This window comes from Ursus americanus, chromosome 2 (assembly GCF_024610735.1).
Source record: "Ursus americanus isolate L20-20 chromosome 2, mUrsAme1.1.p, whole genome shotgun sequence".
Lineage (NCBI taxonomy): Eukaryota > Metazoa > Chordata > Mammalia > Carnivora > Ursidae > Ursus > Ursus americanus.
In genome coordinates, this window is record NC_142128.1 from 6,368,517 (window position 1) to 6,386,535 (window position 18,019).

The following is an 18,019-nucleotide window of genomic DNA, read 5'->3' on the forward strand; positions in this document are numbered from 1 at the left end:
CATTTGGGGCAGAGAGATAGAGAGAGAGCATGAGCAGGAGAAGGGGCAGAGGGAGAGGGAGAAGCATACTCCCCGCTGAGCTGGGAGCCCAACGTGGGGCTCGATCCCAGGACCTGGAGATCATGACCTGAACTGAAGGCAGATGCCTAATCATCTGAGCCACCCAGATGCCCCCCCGCCCCCGTATTGGATTTTCATTGCTAAAAAAAGCTTCATGGTATAGAATTATTGACCTGTCTCATGCAGTTCTAGACGACATTCCTCAAGAGATGTATTTTCCTTAAAAACACACTGCAACTTGGCAGAACTGTGTTTTGGATCCAGGCATGTTTTCAGTGTGGTTGATTTCATATGTTTTGGAGAAAATAGATAAAGTATAGTCTCTACTTATCCCAGCTAAACTCCATTCTTTTTTTTTTTTTATAGAAGTAATCACTTTTCTTTTTTTTTTTTTTTTAAGATTTTATTTATTTATTTATTTATTCGACAGAGATAGAGACAGCCAGCGAGAGAGGGAACAAAAGCAGGGGGAGTGGGAGAGGAAGAAGCAGGCTCATAGCGGAAGAGCCTGATGTGGGGCTCGATCCCAGAACGCCGGGATCACGCCCTGAGCCGAAGGCAGACGCTTAACCGCTGTGCCACCCAGGTGCCCCAGCTAAACTCCATTCTTGCTCTCTAATTCCAGGAAAGAGTGAGGGAAGTGGGGTTATGAATGGGCTGGAGTCACTTGGGTGACAAGAGAATTTATTAGGAGCATTGCTTCATTGGTGCTGACCAGAAAATTCCAGACTGACAGGTTAGGATTACATTCCTAGGGAAGGTCGAAAGTAATTAGGTCAGGTATTAAATCTTGGTTTGGTGTCGTGGGTTTGAGATAGGGAAATTGAAGGAGTCCATAAAAATCTGGGTTGTTTTTTTTTTTGCTTCTTTTCCCACTTCTATTCTTGCTAGGACCTGCACCTCCACACCTCCACTCACTCTACACAGGCCTCAGAATGTCCTCCTTGTAAGGGACAAGGAGCTGATGATTTCCTCAGAATAGATAACATCTAGGGAAGGCCCAGGAGAGAATGGCCAGGGGAAGCCATTGTATAGGCTGCTTTTAGGCAAACAGGTTTGAGCAGGGAATGTTGAAAGGGCCCACAGTGACCCCCTGGCTGAGTACAGACAGGCCCATCAGGTGACCCACCTCATAATATCCATAGGCCCTAACTTACCAATGGGCTACTTACAACTAGGCAGTTACCAGAAAAGGGAAAAATGCCCTATGTCGCCATTACCTCCTCACCTTCCCCCTTTAAAAACAGCCCCCACCCACTGCCTCCTTGCAGATAGTCTCTGCTTTGCTGTCCTGCCCACCGCTCCCTTGGGGTGTATTCAATATACTTCTGTCTCCTTTGTTCTGCCTCAGGTGAATTCTTTCATGGCCCCCGCCACCGGCTTCCAGGTGGCTTCCACCTGATCATCATCGATCATGACCCCACATTCAATCAGAGAGATACCTCATTTAGACACCACGGCCATTATATGCACATTCCAGACCATGGCAGGAGGTCCCCTAGCTCCAAGGAATAACACCTGGGCCTTCGTCTTTGTTCTGACCAGTTCCTACATGCCTGAGGGGACACATTCACCAGACCACTGTCCTCAGTAAAAACCCCCAGACCCTGAACAAAAATGAGTCTCCCTCCTTTCCTTTCTGACTCTCCCGGACACACTGTGTCTGCACTCTCTCTACACCTTTAGTAGACTCTGCTTCCCCTTCCTGCTCGCTTGTGTTTCATTTCTATCCTATGTGCAGCCAGGGACCCACATAGGCGGTCCTGCAGGACCCCCTCTGGGTCCCCAGACCCGGCCTGCTGGCATCAGGTTTAACCCAAGTGACTCCGTTTTGGGCCTGTTGCATCTTCTTCTTCTTTTTTTAGATTTTATTTATTTTAGAGAGAGAAAGAGAGCAACTGGGGGAGGGGCAGAGGGAGAGGGAGAGAATCTGAGCTGAGCACATGGCCGAATGCAGGGCTCCATCTCATGAACCCGAGATCATGACCTGAGCCAAAATCAAGAGTCGGTCACTCAACCAACTGAGCCACTAAGGCACCTCTGTTGCTTCTTTTTATTTTTTATTTTTTTTAATTTAAAAAAATTTTTAAAAAGATTTTATTTATGTCAGAGAGTGAGAGCACAAGCAGGGGGAACAGCAGGCAGAGGGAGAAGCAGGCTCCCCACTGAGTGAAGAGCCCGATGTGGGACTTGATCCCAGGACCCTGAGATCATGACCTGAGGCAAAGGCAGATGCTTAACCAACTGAGCCACTTGGGTGTTTCTCTGTTGCTTCTTTTTAATAGAATTTAAGTATATGAAAATTTTAAGTGCATTTGTAATAAAGGAAATGCATATTAAGGCTATACTGAGATTCCTCTTCTGGCCATGATGCAGTTACTAAGACTGGACTTAACTGAATTCATTGTAAAAAACTATAAAACTAGACAGAACACATGAAAAAATGTTTCAGACTGGGGACAACAGTCAGTACAGACCTGTGATCCCTGAAAAAAAGCACCTTCTATGCCACAGTGCAGGGGAGGAAGAGTCCAAACAGACCACAGCAGGCTCTCTAAGATGAGGACACCGAGATTTGAATTCAAGGAGGTGGAGGTAGCTGGGATTTGGGTAGCAGAATCCTTGGAAGCCAGAAGCTACACAGAGAAAATCTCTAGAAATTTCTATAATGGGTCCTCTTGAGTCTGTTCCTAGCAGAATCAATGCCAGGCAAAGAATGAACAGGAAACTGTAAGCTGAATAATTCTCAGAGTTCACACAGAGCTGGGAGATGCTCCTGTACTGACTGCCATAATTAGTAAAAGTATTAAATCAGCCCTAGAGGATGTCAAGATTTGCTCAAGCTTTCAAGCCAAGGTCACACTCTTCTTGGGGTGACTCATCTTTACAAAGCTTCATAACAAGCCTTGAAAGAGTCAAGCTGATCTGAGAGTAATTTGAACTGTCTTAAAGAAAAAAAATTATTTTATTCTGGTAAAATATATGTAACATAAAATTTAACTTTTTAATCATTTGTAAGTGGACAGTTCATTGGCATTAAGGACATTCACACTGTGTGCAACTATCACCACATTCCATTTCCAGAACTTTTTTCATCTTCCCAAGCTGAAACTCTGTCCCCATTAAACATCAACTCTCCATTTCACCCTCCCTTCAGCCCCTGGCAACCCCCTTCTACTCTTTGTCTCTATGAATTTGACTACTTTAGCTCCCTCACATAGTGGAATCATACAATATTTGTATATCGTATTTGTCAGAATTTCCTTCCAATTTAAGGCTGGAAAATATTCCATTCTATGGATACACCACAATTTGTTTATCCATTCATCTGTCCAGGACACTTGGCTTGCTTCTGCCTTTTGGCTGTTGTGAATAAAGCTAAGAACATGGGTGTAAAAATATGTTTGAGTCACACTGCTTTCATTTCTTTGGGGTATTAACCCAAGGAAGGGTTTCTGGATCGTATGGTTCCAATGCTTTTATTTATTTATTTGTGAGAGACAGCATGAGTGGGGTGAGGGGGCAGAGGGAGAAACAAATCCCTCCAGCCCCCACTGAGAAGGGAGCCCCATGCAGGGCTCGATCTGGGGACTGAGGAATCATGACCTGAGCCAAAGGCAGATGCTTAACACACTGAGGCACCCAGGTGCCCCTGGTTCTAATGGTTTTAAAGGAAAACAACCAACTCTGACACTCAATGCAAAATTCATGATGTCTAGCACTCAATCAAAAATTAATAGGTATGTAAACTAGCAGGAAAATGTAATCCAAAACCAGGAAAATAATCAGTCAATAGAAACAGACAAGACTACCAAAAAGAAACAGACAAGACTACCAAAAAGACATTATGGAGTCAGGAGACAAGCTGTAAGTAGAGTGGAGTGTGGGGATCTCATGACTTGAGCTGAGATCAAGAGTTGGGAGTCTGATGTTTAACTGACTGAGCCACCCAGGTGCCCCAAGAGACATGGCCTTTAAAATAATTATGCTCGGGGCTCCTGGGTGGCTCAGTTGGATAAGCACCTGCCTTCGGCTCGGGTCATGTTCCCAGGGTCCTGGGATCAAGCCCCAGCAGAGCAGGGAGCCTGCTTCTCCTTCTCCCTCTGTCCCTCCCCTCTGCATGTGCTCTCTCTCAAATAATAAAATCTTTAAAAAATAAAATAATAATGCTCAAGGACTTAAAAGAAACAAACATAGCTGGTGCCTGGGTGGCTCATTCAGTTAAGTGTCCAACTCTTGATTTCAGTGCACAGCCCTGAGATTGAGCCCCGAGTTGGGTGTGGAGTCTGCTTAAGCTTCTTTCTCTCCCTCTGCCCCTTTCCCAGTCATGCTCTCTCTATAAAAAACAAAACAAAACAAAACCCCAGAAACAAAAGAAACAAACATAAAAAAGAAACAAATATAATGAACAGAAAAATACAAGGTAATAAAAACAAACAACTTCTAGAGATTAAAAAAAAACAAGTATCTGAAAGGATCAGCTGAAAGGTCAGCTTAAAGAGTAGCAGCAGAAACTATTGCTTGTAAGATTTAGTGATCTCCTCCCTGAAGTGGTCCTTATCTCAAGCACTGGGAGATTGAAAATTCTTCTTTTCCTTTCCCAGTGTTTTAGTAGAGCTCTTTAGCCTCCTGCTCCATGTAGCTTCAGTGATCAGTAAATATCCTAGGAATGAAACTACCTCTGAATTTGAGGCCTCCAAGTCTCCAATGTTATCATGTTAGCACAGCATAATTTTTCAAAAGCTCAACTGGTTTTTCCTGTATGAGATCAGCAGTGCTTTGCCTGGACCAAGTCCTAAATACTTTGAGTAACATTTAAATGTGCAATATTTGAAATTTAACAGTGCCTGGAACACTGTAGGCCCTGAATAAATATTAATTAAATGAATGAATTTCATTTTATTTCCTGATTCTCTCTCTTTTTTTAAAGATTTTATTTATTTATTCGACAGAGATAGAGACAGCCAGCGAGAGAGGGAACACAAGCAGGGGGAGTGGGAGAGGAAGAAGCAGGCTCATAGCGGAGGAGCCTGATGTAGGATTTCCTGATTCTCTTAATTGTCTTTCAGACCTTCAAGATGCAATGAATATCTGCGTTCATCTAACGATGTTTAGAAAACTGAAGATTTTCTCCCTAATGCTTCAGGAACATTTACTGTGGCCAGACATTGTTCTAAACACTTCACATATATTAACTCATTTAATACAGTAGAGAATGAACAGAAAGTGGTCCCCCTTTTTTGTATTCCCCCCTTACCTGTGGAGGGATACATTCCAAAACCCTCAGCTGATGCCTGAAATTGTGGATAGTGCCAAACCTTATATATACTATGTTTTTCCCTATACTTATACACTTAGGATAAAATTTCACTTATAAATTAGGTATGGTAAGAGATTAATAACAACAATAATAAAATAGAACAATTATAACAATATACTAATAAAAGCTATGTGAATGTGGTCTCTCTTTCAAATATGGTATTGTACGTACTCACCCTTCTTCTTGTGATGATGTGAGATGATAAAATGCCTATGTGATGTGCTGAAGTGAGGGGAATAATACAGGCATTGTGAGCTAGCGTTAGTCTACCATTGACCTTCTCAGGATATGTCAGCAGGAGGAGCATCCGCTTCTGGAGTGACTGACCTAGTAACTGAAACAGTGGAAAGCAAAACAAAGGATAAGGGGGTATTACTACTCAGAGCATCCCTATAAAATTCATAGTACTAGTCTCCTCGTTTTACATGTATGGAAACTAACATACAGAAGAGTGAACTAGTTTGTCCCAGGTCAAACTAATACCGTACTGGTAAAACAAACACCCCCATTCCTCTCTCTCCCTCCTCTTCTTTCTCTGTTTCTAGTGTTTTGGCCCATGGAAATAAAGATTTAAAGGGAGATTTCACACGAGTGTTTTTCTTAATCTGTTACGTTTTTTTCTTTGCTAAACATACCGAATCTTCTCAAAGGTTAGTCCTACTACCAATTACAACTAATTGCCGCTGATAAATTAGTCCTATGCTGCTTTGTTTAAATAGTATTCATGTAACTTCTGAATAACATAATTTCAGATAAATACCTATTTTTCATAGTTTAATGTTAAATAACATAGATATGTATAATCATTCATTATATTCAACATACTATGTTATTCGTCTGGTAGGACTGTGTCCAGGGTTAGCTCTCTAAAAAGTTGACCACCCTACACTACACTCAAAAAAGGAGCTTTATTAAAAATACCCAGTCGCACGAAGGCCCACTCCTAAAAATTCGGATCCAATTGGTGTGGAAAATGAGGGTCTCAGTGGTAGAGTTTTATAAAAGCCTTCAGGTAATTCTTACTGGAGATTCCGGACTACTCGGCGGGGCGGGAACTGGCCGGGGCGGGGCCTGGAAGTCACGTGGCCCAGCAGGCGCCCTCTGCGTCCGTTGATTGGCCCCGACCTGAGCGGCGGGTGCGTAAGACCGGAGGCCGCGGCTCCCCTAACCCGACCAAAGAGTTCCGAAGCCTCCGCGCTTCCTAGAAGGTACGCGGGCGGAGACGCTGGGCTCCCTGCGCGCTAGTGAGGGCGGGCGAGTGGCGCGGGTTTCTTCCGCGTTCGCGCCCTCGGGTGGGGTGGGGGGTCATTGGAGGGGCGCCGACCGCATCGCGGGTCCGGCCGGGAACCTGGAGAGGGGAGCCCGGCCCCTATGGCCGCAGCAGGTGGACACTAAGGACTTCCTGGAGGAGGTGGCGCGGCGGAGGGTCGGAGGCGCGGAGCAGGTGTGGGGAGAGAAGAGCTAGTGTGATGGGAGGGGTGGGTGGCCCGGCTAAACCCCGGTGGCTCCGCCACGGCAGGTGTCAGGGCTCGAGAGACCCTCAGGGGAGGTCGCAGGGCATTTACGGAGCGTCTTCCTGAAGATGTCAACTTGTGAATATTTTCCGTGGTGTCAGGTCACCGATGAATGAATGGCTGGTGAATACAGTGGCTTAGTTTCGTTATAGGGGGAAAAGAGATGTGATTGGACGTTTCAGGAGTTCACATTGTGAAGTGGCGTTTTAGATTCTGACTTACAAATGCACCATGCTCACGGTAGACAGTATAGTTCAGATAATGAAAGGGTTGAGGTCCCTTCCCCGAGCTTGAAGCCCTTGGTCAGGACATTTTTTGGAGTGCCTCCTTGCTTAAAAGACAGAGCATCTTCCAAATAATGTTTTTAGGGAACGTGAATGGTGCGAGAGACTTTCTTAAAAATCACTCCCAGAAAGCAAGGTTCACCTGTGGCCAGAAAAACACAAGAAAAATGAAAATCACCTGTATCCCATCACTTGTGTACTCCCCGAGAGTAACGATATTGAGTTTATAATGTTACAGAAAAACCAAAGTAGGGACCACAGTTTGGTTATACTCCTAGGCCAATCACCCATAGCTGTGGAATCAAAACTTGAACTGTCCTAATTTCCCCCAAATCCTGACTCTTCTTCTAGGAAACTTAAGCTGTCTTCATGTCATAGTGACCTTATAGCTTTCTAGCCATTCAGCTAAAGAAAGTAAACTTGTGCAGTGCTTATTTCTAAAAGGGTTGTAAGTTTCTAGTAAACAGTCACAATAGAAAACAAGGTACTTCCTCATTTCATGTGTAGGGGCAGAGAATTTTCTTTCTCCATTCTTAGCTGAGATCCCAGCAATAGAAGATTAAGAGAAAAACCAGTTTATTAATATGTATACCTGGGAAATACCCATGGACAAATGAGTAACTGCTGGAGAGGCTTAGAATTCAGGCCTAAATACCTTCTTAATAGGGAAAGGGGAGAGAGGATGTAGGCCTCTAGAGGAGAGTAAATGAGTTTTAGGAAAGATGAATGGGTCCTTAGAAGAGCAGACAGGTCTGATGGTGTATGACAGTTTGGGTGTGGTGTCAACGTCTTGTCTCATCTCCTATGACAGAAGTCTGTCTTCCCGGGGAGGGGAATTTATGACAATTGAGTTCCTTTTCAAGGATCGGTCTTTAAGTAGATAAGGGGAGTTCAGAGAAAGCTTTTCTCTGTGTGTGCCGCTTTTCAAGTGCCCACAGCTCAAAATCACCATGGGGTGCCATATTCTGCTACCCCTCACGCTTTATGAACTAAGGGATGGCTGCCGAGAGCTCAGCCTCTTCATGCTTTCGGTTTTGAAGTCTCCTTGTTTGCTGTGTGTTTCTCAATAAATATTCATATCAAGTAAAGCTCTCTGAATGTTCTTTTGACAATGATTGCTTCTGTGTGTATAATACGTAGCCTGAAATCTCTAACTGCCCTAAAGTTGTTTTTATACTCTCTGAGCTGATCCTGTAGGTTGTAGAAATACATGAACGCCTCTCCCCCTCCCCCCAAATGAGAACAAACAGAGGCTCTTCATTCAGATGCTGCTACAGCAAGGGAGAAAGCCACCATCGCTTGTTTGGCAGAGACTCAAAGGCAGGCAGGGTAAGCTTTATGGTGGGGAAAAAAAGAAAGCTCAGATGTGCCCAGTTTGGAAGTTGTTGGCTTGCGAAAGCAGGAGGCAGGTTAAATAAATAGAAGCAGAACATCCTATGTGGTTGGGTAGGGGAGTGTATTTGGCTTTCTCTGCTGGTCCTAAATTGTAGGAAGGAAGTCAGAATTAAGGATAAGCTGGCAGTTTTTGACCGGATCTTGACTCGGGGCTGATTGCTGCATTGGGTGTGATTTGGATCCTGGGCTGGTTGCTGCCGGTTGTGGGCCAGAGTTCTGTTCTTATCTGCGATCTTGTGCGTTTGTGTACGCAGTCTTTCAGGGAGGTGCTACGGAACATATTCTAGGGAGAAGGGGAGGGCAGGGCCCTGGGATAAAGCTTTGGAAATTGAGCTAACTTCAGAAGTTCCTAAAAAAGACTATTCTAGCAGCTCCTTTCATATTTTATCCCCTATTTCAGCACCAAACACAGTGACTGTACACTAGCTCGGGTGTGTTGGCCCTGTTGGAATTCCCTGTCCCAGGGCTGCCTGGTGAGAGAGTCTTAAATTGGGACTGGCCTTACTCATTATCTTTTTTCTCCTTCACTCCAGCCTGATGGCAGCCAGCCTGCCCCGTCTCAGAGACCAGGACTTGGAAGCTGTATTCCTGACAGCTGAGTGGAAGGTGAGCTGGGCTCCTCCTCCCCTTCCTCAGCGTAGTCCCTGCAGCCAGGCAATGGCTTTGACTCCTTCGTTCAGGTTGAACCATCTTTATTGATTTGGGGATTTTTCCTTCTTGGAAGGTGTGCTGTAAAGAGCTTGAACTCTGGGGTCAGACAGGTTCAAATCCAGGCTTTGTTTTAGATGTGTTACCTTCAGCAAGTTACATAAGCTTCTTGGGCCTCGGTTTACCGATCTGTAAATGGGATGACACCACCTATCACAAAGAGTTGTGAGAATTAAGTAAGGCACTTAGTAAAATAAGTAAATAATACTTTACATGGTATCTAGTTCTGTTTTAAGCACTCCATGAATTTTAGATACTGTTACCATAGTGGTGTTGATTTTTTTCTGTCAGTGAGTGTTATTGTGTACCAGATACTATCCTTTGTGCAGGGAGATAAACTCTACCTGAAGGAGTTTATAGTTTTTTTTTTGAAGAGTAGATATGTAAACAGACTCTTGCATTACAGGGATAAATTCTGATCTGCGAGTATTAAAGGGCATGAGGGAAGCTTAGTTATTGAATCTGTAACATTATGGAGGGTGATTCTAAAAAGTTGTGTTTAAAAGTAAGGAGACAAGTTAGGAAGCCATCTTAACAATTTTGAAAGAAAGGTCATTCAGGAGGGAGGGAATTCGAGTTACTGCTGTTTGACCGCATTGCTCCAGCGTGCTGGCACTTTCTGAGGAGTCCCGATGTTCTTCCTGCTTCCCTGGCTTCATCTCCAGCCCGCCCTGCCCCCTGCCCTCCAGAGAATCCCCAGTGCTCTTCCGTTCCTCCATTCCTGTGCATAGCCCATTCTCTCCATACACAGGCAAACTCACATATTCATATTTCAAGACTAAACTAAAAACTCCTCTGTGAAACCCTCTGACTTCCTACATTAACTGCACGACTATTCCCTGTGATCCCAAGTGGGGGGGTGGGGTGGGCAGGGACGCCCTAAGAGCAGTTGCAGGGGTATGATGAGGCTTAAATCAGACAGTGGCTTACTGAGTGACTGGAAGTGAGTATAGTTTTCTCCTGGGAGCTGGTCCAGTAAGGGAAGGAAAGACAGCAAAACCAGAGGGGAAGGCAGGCACAGGTGAACTGTGTGAACGGTGTCCTGTAGGGTTGAGCAGTGCACAGCCTGAACAACTGTATCCTGTGGCCTCAGCAGGAGCTGGAACCTTTATTGCTGGCCTACGGCTTGAAGTCTAGCAACTCACTGGTGCTCAGTAAATGTTTCTTGAAAGAATGAGGGTGGTAAAGGTGCAGGAGACCCTGGGGAGGAATAGGAGAGTGAGAGTTTGGGGAAATATTAAAGGCCATATAACTGAATGTATAGAGATTACTCTGTGGGAGATTAAGCCATTTTATTCCCCAGTGCTTGCTAACAGACACATAGCAGCAGAGAATGTCAGCTGAGGAGACCCGCAGGGCAGCTTTGGTAAAAGGAGGGACATTTGGGATGGTGGTGGGAGGGAGCTCGAAACGGGAGCTTGGTAGGGAGGAAAGAAGGGCCCCGTAATTTGGGAATTCTGGTGTCTGTTTCCTGAGGGGTAGGGGTAGTATTTCCTGTTACTGATTGCCCTTACCCTGCTCAGATAGCCCCTCCAGCTACACAGTTTCTCCTAAGGGAAGGAGGAAGGGAGTGTTGGTGGGCAGATACCGGGCCTCTGCTCCAAGGGCTGCATTAGTGTGAGGCACCTTCTGTTCTCGGCCCACCTGAGTTGAACACAATTGCAAGTGGAAACTTCCGCCATATATATTGTACTAAACAGTCTCTGTTTGCCCACCTTTGTTGGGCTTCACCCGTCCCCACTTTGCTCTGTGCCCTCGGAGGCTGACCTTTATATGCCGTCAGTGGGTTCTCTTGCCCTCTGGCTTCCAGTTGGCTTTCGGCAATGGGGTGGAGGGGGTCAGGGGACCAGAAACCTGGAGGAAAGTGGTGTAGGGTTTTATTCCCATGGCTCCGTCTGCCAGGCTGTGGGATGACGGTGTCCACATAGCCCCAGTCTTGCTTCCTTTCCAACAACTTCCTGGATTCTAATAACCCCTCCCCGACCTTCTTCCCCTTCAGACACGGTGGGTGATTGTTCCCCATGAGAGCCAGCCCCTGGCTTGCTTCGGCCTGCCGTGCTGGTTTCCACAAAGCACCTTCCTTTCTCAATAGTCTGCGTGCTGACTTACCTTCAGTGACCTCATTTGGAAGCCCTGATGATCTCATCTCTTCCCGAAGGGGACCCGGGCAGAAACATATTCCATGTTAAAGGTGGTATTGCAGAAGAGTAGGGTCAGCAAACTGACCTGGAACACAGCCATGCCTGTGCACTTACCTGTTGTTCCCGGCTGTTTTTGTGTGACCGTAGCCGAGCTGAATAAATCTCCTGGGAAGCCTAAAATATTTACCATCTGGCCCTTGACAGAAGAAGTTTGTCTCCTCTGTAGCAGAGAAGAAAGAATGAGCTTGGCCGAGTCACCTGACCACCTCAAACCTCACCCGGAGAATAATAGTGATAGCTCACCAAGTTATTGTAAGAATTGAGCCTACAATTAGTCTCTCTTTCCAGGAGTTGCTGTCCTTTGAGGATGTGGCTATGTACTTCACCAGAGAAGAGTGGAACAGACTTGACTGGGCTCAGAAGGACCTCTACAGAGATGTGATGCTGGAGAATTACAGAAACATGATCTTGTTGGGTAATGACTCGGCTTGAAGGTTTGGCTTTGAGCGTCTCCACAAGTCCTCAGTCCCTTATTTGCAATTCCAAAATCAGAGAAACTCCGAAAACTAGTTTTTTTCCTAACTCTATTTGGCGGCAAGACCCAACCTTATCTCTTCCCACAGGAAGCTAGGTCTCATCCTTATTTTTCCCACCTGGTCTTTATCTATCTGTTTAGCATCAGAAATATCAGTGCGTTTGATTAAGGGTACAGCTCCAACCCCTGTTGGGGGCGGTACGTAATAGAAAATATACACACCAGTCACCTTTCTAAAATGTGGAAAAAATTCTGAATCCTGAAACACGTCTGGCCTCCAGGTTTTCAAATAAGGGACTGTGGACAATGAATAGTTTCCTTTTGTTTTAGAGGTCAGAGACACTTAACCCCCTCCCCACCCCGATCCGCATCCTCCACATCCATAAGACCTGTAGGAGCTGAAAAGATTATGGCTGATTTGGATTCCAAAGGTTAGCTTCCTTTCCTCTTGAAAAGTCTTTTTCTGTCTTCTGTCTGGAAATGGGTTCCTTCCTTGTGGGCAGCATCACCGGTGTCCAGGAAATGACTCTTAACTGGCTTCATTTCTGACCCTTCACTGCTTCTGTCCTCGGGGAGCCTGCCTTTGTCTTATTCCAAGTGCAGAATCTCCTCCTATGGGTGTTTCCTCGATAAACTGCTTTCTTTCTGGGGCCACAGCTTTGACCCCCCACACTGACACTCTTGCCACAGTCTTGACCACCTCTTGTGGAATTGTCCGTCCACCTCTGGAGTTTTCGATGTCTGTTTTCCTTGTAAAAGCATTACAAGAGCAGACTCGAATACACAGAAGGTACAGGAAATTAGGACGGGGAGGGGAGAACATTCAGGGGTAACGCTGTTCATATTTTGGAATATTTCCTTCCTGTTTTTTTCCCCCAATGCTTTTAAAAAACGTAGCTGACCATATTCTTTGTATAATTCTGTAGTTCCTTTAAATCTTAACATTATGGCATCAGCATTTTCCCTAGGCTATTAAAAGCCCCCATAAATATAGTAAATGACCATGATGTAATTCTGTTGTATGATCTATAATGTTTAATCATTTTCCCATTTGGGGATATTTTAGTTTGGCTTTGTTTTTTTTGTTGTTGTTGTTGGCTTGTTTATGAATTCATCATTTTCTATATTATAATGTTCTAATGGATGTTTCTGACCATAAATCTTTATATTACTTTGAGTATTCCCCAAGATACAGAATTTTGGTGTTAAACGGTATGGGCACTTTTAAGTCCCAATGACTTTTCAATAACAGAGTAGGAAATAAAAATCCTCTGTAGGCCCACTGCCCAGAAATGATCCCCGTCAACATTTTGGTTGGATTTTTTTCTCATCTTTTCATATATATGTATACTTACATACATATACACACACATGCATAGGTTTTTTTTTCACACATGCATAGTTTTTAAAAACAAAATTTGGATTATACTTCACATGAGTTTTGCATTCTGCTTTAAAGCATATAGGGAACATTTTCCTATTTTAATATTTTTGAACACATAGATTTTTAGTATCTGCCTAATACTGTCGCCTTCCCTGCGTTCACGTGCTCCGCTGTAGACATTGCCCTGTTGGTGTTTACGTTATTTCCAGCTTTGCACTGGTACAACTCTGCTGAACAGCTCTGGTCCGTTCCTCTTGGTCCTAATTGTTCCGTAGGCTGTATCTCTAAGAGCGAAATGACCACATCTAAAGCTGTGATGATTGTTGAGGCTTTCTGTAAAGATCGTCAGATTGTCAGACTACCGAATTCTGTTCTCACCAGCCCTTTTGATTATTGTCCTTATCTGTTTGCCACCGTAGACCCAAGGGGGTTAAGCTGAGCTCTAGGACATCTCTCTGTAACTCACTAACCACATCCCATTTACTTCTCCGTGAGTAGGATTTCAGTTTCCCAAACCTGAGGTGATCTGCCTGCTGGAGCAGTGGGAAGAACCATGGATCCTGGATTTACCAAGAGCTGGGACTAGGAAGGCTTCCAGTAGTGCTTGCCCAGGTGGGTGAGGAGAAGGCCCAGTCGAGTGGCAGTCCTGAAGAGGCAGGAAAGCCACATTAATGAAGCCCCTTGTGTGCCCCAGAGACTGAGCCGGGGGTTTGGTGTATCTCCTCCCACTTATTCATCCCTGCTGCCCTCCGATGGTGGCACGTATGACCATTAGCCCCATTTTCCAGATGAAGAAACTAAGAGATTCAGGGGCACCTGGCTGGCTCAGTCGGTGGAGTGTGTGAATCTTGATCTCAGGGTCATGAGTTTGAGCCCCACGACTGGTGCAGAGATGACTTAAAAATGAATAAATAAATAAACTTTGAAAAGATTCCAGTATCTGTCACACTGCAGATTGATAGTTGGGATTCGATTTCAAGTCTGCAAAGCTCATCCTCATTCCATAGTAGTAGAATGCTTCTCAAGCAGCCGATCCGACAGCTCTTATGCCAAAATAGATATTCCTTATTCTACCCTTGTTATTTTCCCTTCCTCTCTGTTTTCTATTGTTCCTTTGCTCTCATTTTGTTTTTCATATTCCCACAGTGTTTCTTGACGTATCTACCTTTTCCTACTTTGTCGTGATTGCTGCTTCTACCTTTTTCCATATTCCTCTGCTCCAGAGTTTCTCAACCTCTGCTCTCTTGACATTTGGGGCTGGATAATTCTTTGTTGTGCGGAGCTGTCCTGTGTGTTGTAGGATGTTTAGCTGTATCGTTGGCCTCTACCCACTAGATTTGAGCAGCACCACTGCAGTTGTGATCACCAAAGATGTCTCCGGACATTGTCAGCTGTCCCCCAGGAGGCAGAATCACCCCTGGTTGAGAACCACTGCTGTATTCCCTTGCTTTTGTACCTACTTCCCTCTGGTTCCTTTCCTATTCTGTCTTACACTCCCCATTTTTAAGTAGTTGTTTCTCCCAGAACTACGGAAAACCTGCTTATCGAGAAAGTATAAGGTGCTCCCTTTCCTGCACTTACGTGACACTATTGAGTACCCAAAGGAAGTTGTTTTTCCAGGAGTGGTGATGGGTTTGTTCGGTTCTCACTTCTCTGCCACACACTTGTGCATTTTTCTGTCGGTTAGTTGATGTCCAGAATTCTTTCTGCTATTGAAGCCAGGAGTCCTGTGAAAATCCAAATTTTGGCCTCTTTAGCCAGATGATGTAACTAAGCGAGCACGTCTTAGCTTCCTTTGAGTGTCTGATAGCACACACAGTGGGCTTCTTCTCTTTTTTTCCTTCTGCAGTGCAGAGGTCATTTCTGTGTTTTCTTTTTATGTGGTTAGGTTCTGAAGCCAGATGCAAGATGAAAAAGCCAACTCCAAAGCAGAAAATTTCTGAAGATTCAGAGTCCTGTAAGATGTCAGTGGTGAAGCAGACAACGGCCAAGAGACCTGCAGAAAAGTTACATGAATGTAATGAATTGCTGGACATTTACAGACTTGCATTCCCTACTCCTGGCGATGAATGCCACAAGGACTTCCTTCAAAACCTTCACCTTGTTCAAGATCAGAATGCTCAAACAAGGAAGAAGCAGGGCCAATGCGAGGAGTACGGAAAACCTTTCAGTCAGAGATCATTGCTTTTGCGGCATAAGCAACTTCTTACAAACGCAAAATCTTATGAATGCAGTGAATGTGGAAGAGTCTTCAGGCGTCAGGCAAATTTCCTACGACATCAAAGAATTCACACATCAGAGGATCCCTTTGAATGTGACATATGTGGGCAAGCCTTCAAACAGAAGTCTACTCTTATGGTCCATAAACAGTGTCACCCTCAAAAAAAGCCATATAAATGTCATGACTGTGGGAAATTTTTCCGTCAGATGGCATATCTTATTGAACATAAGAGGATCCATACCAAAGAAAAACCCTACAAATGTAGCGAGTGCGAAAGGACGTTTAGTCAGAATTCAACCCTTATTCGACATCAGTTAATCCACAGTGGAGAAAAACCCCATAAATGTCCCGAATGTGGAAAGGCCTTTGGTCGGCATTCGACCCTTCTGAGCCATCAGCAGATTCATACTAAACAGAACACTCACAAATGCGGTGAATGTGGAGAGTCCTTTAGCCGGAGTGTGGACCTCATTCAGCATCAGAGAACCCATACCAAGGAGGAATTCTTTGAATGTAGAGAATGTGGAAAAACTTTTAGTTTTAAGGCAAATCTTCATCGCCATGAGGTCATTCATACCGGAGAGAGACCCTACAGATGTGACAAATGCGGAAAATCTTTTGTCTGGCGCACAAGCTTTATTAAGCATCAGGGTACTCACAGAGAACAGATACCGATGTGAGACTAACTGGAAAAATACCATTTAAAGACCAGAACTTACCACTCTTGTCATTATGTGTAACTTTATTGTTTTATAAAAATTAATAAATAGGAACTAAAATGATTTTGCCGTGGGGACCCTCTTTTTGTAGCTAACCTGCTTGCTGTGGTCAAGAATTAATAAAACGTGTAATAGGCCGTTGTGTTCAGTCTCCCTTGAGCTCCTCATACCTTCATTGTCCCAAGTCCAGGTGGAAGGGAGGCATAAAAACTGTGTGGTTCCCTAGGCTGGAGACCATTTGATGGATTATGAACGATGTAGGAATACTTTTCTTATTTCCTGTACAACTGGGGGAAAATGTTTTTAAGTAAAAGAAAGATGTAAAAAGATGCTTTTCTTGTTTGTATGTAGAAAAATTACCTGATGTTACATTGACTTTTAAAAAAGTAAAATAAGGGCCACTCACAAGTAACTAGTGAGATACTAAGAATTACTAAAATTCGGGTGCCTGGCTGAGGGGTCGTGAGTTCAAGCCCCACTTTGGGTGTGGAGCCTGCTTTAGAAAAATTACTAAACTTTATCCGTAAACTAAAACTGGTGTGCTACTAGATTCTACTGCGAGTTCTGAGGGAGTTGTTAATGGCAGATGCTATTGGCCCGCCTGCCCTCTGCTTACTCCCTCTATTGGGCTTCATCTGACTTGAACCACGTGTCTCTGGGTCTGCAGGCTTTTTCTAAAACCACCGAAGGCCACTGCTCTACTGAGTAATTACATCGTGGGAGCAGGACTCAACTAATGCTTGCTGGGAATTTCACAAATATGATCCTCTCCCCTTGGGTGGAATAGCTCTGAAGCATGTGTTTTACACTCGTCTTTGGTCTCGCCATGGGATTATGCGTTCACTCACCTTGGCAGCTGCTTTGTTAGCGGTCGTCTCTGCTGTCTCTTCTATACTCTCCTGCCAGCATTTCAACACCTCTTCTCCCCACAGGCGAGTTGCTTGTGCTCAGAAAGTGTTGACTTTAGTCCTTGAGGAGCCCTAGCCCTTCTGCTTCTACTTATTCCAAGCACATTGTTACACTTAGGTTATGTAGGTTGAGCTGACCATACGACTTCCCTACAGCTCACCAATACAAGAAACCCGTTTGAAATTCTAATATCCGAAACATCATCCTGCATCTGCGTTATAAACTGCTGCGATTTAGACGTTCTCCTACAAATCCCCTCTACTTTCTTCTTGATTTTATTTTTCTGCTCCTACCAATCCCATGACTTCTTAGCCAACATATAAAAACAAAGATCTATTGAGAAAAAGAAAGGAAGTGATGCTTCAGAAAAGTAAGGAACCTTGAGCCTTGCAGGAGGCAAATAATAAGTAATAGATTGTATATTGGGTTCAAAAAACAGTAATTTTTTTTTAAAAGATTTTACTTATTTGACAGAGAGAGACAGCCAGCGAGAGAGGGAACACAAGCAGGGGGAGTGGGAGAGGAAGAAGCAGGCTCCCAGCAGAGGAGCCAGATGTGGGGCTCGATCCCAGAACGCCAGGATCACGCCCTGAGCTGAAGGCAGACACTTAATGACTGAGCCACCCAGGCGCCCCCAAAAAACAGTAATTTTGTACTGGTCGGCATGCATTGGCTAGAACCTAAACAAAGTTGACTTCTGACTAAGGGGGAAATAAGCCAGTGAGAGATAAGTCCTGCTTAAAACAAGCTAGGGATTTGGGGACCTATGAAAAGTGCTTCCCTCCACTGCTAAGTGGAAGCCATAAAACTCCCTAATAAAACAATAAAA

General features: G+C 44.5%; 1 protein-coding gene and 1 long non-coding RNA gene across 6 annotated transcripts in view; one reads left to right on the top strand and one right to left on the bottom strand.

Moving 5' to 3' along the window:
• Positions 1 to 6,435, bottom strand: part of LOC123777275 (uncharacterized) — a 32,954-nt gene extending 26,519 nt beyond the window's left edge. The window contains exons 1-2 of the long non-coding RNA XR_006775625.2: positions 6,302 to 6,435; positions 5,556 to 5,714 (exon numbers count right to left, since the gene is read on the bottom strand). This is a non-coding gene — a long non-coding RNA (uncharacterized LOC123777275). The remainder of the gene's footprint in view (positions 1 to 5,555; positions 5,715 to 6,301) is intronic.
• A 99-nt stretch (positions 6,436 to 6,534) lies between these two features.
• On the top strand, positions 6,535 to 16,345 carry ZNF789 (zinc finger protein 789). 5 transcript variants are annotated; one of them, XM_087867456.1, is made up of 6 exons: positions 6,808 to 6,824; positions 9,107 to 9,179; positions 11,281 to 11,472; positions 11,771 to 11,897; positions 13,840 to 13,953; positions 15,230 to 16,345. In XM_087867456.1, exons 3-6 carry the CDS (start codon positions 11,464 to 11,466, stop codon positions 16,240 to 16,242), a joined length of 1,263 nt encoding a protein of 420 aa, XP_087723582.1. In that variant the 5' UTR covers positions 6,808 to 6,824; positions 9,107 to 9,179; positions 11,281 to 11,463; the 3' UTR covers positions 16,243 to 16,345. The 5 variants fall into 5 exon arrangements, with proteins under 5 accessions (XP_045629769.1, XP_045629768.1, XP_087723583.1 ...); XM_045773813.2 differs by lacking the exons at positions 6,808 to 6,824; positions 11,281 to 11,472 and adding an exon at positions 6,535 to 6,588; XM_045773812.2 differs by lacking the exon at positions 11,281 to 11,472 and having other exon boundaries at positions 6,690 to 6,824.
• The last annotated feature ends 1,674 nt before the right edge of the window (positions 16,346 to 18,019 follow it).

Bases quoted from the DNA above. Each gene is read 5' to 3' on its own strand.
- ZNF789 (XM_045773813.2), top strand. From the start codon at position 9,111: ATGGCAGCCAGCCTGCCCCGTCTCAGAGACCAGGACTTGGAAGCTGTA. The intron at 9,180-11,770 runs GTGAGCTGGGCT...CTCTCTTTCCAG, and splicing joins TCCTGACAGCTGAGTGGAAG to GAGTTGCTGTCCTTTGAGGA. The intron at 11,898-13,839 runs GTAATGACTCGG...CTCCGTGAGTAG, and splicing joins CAGAAACATGATCTTGTTGG to GATTTCAGTTTCCCAAACCT.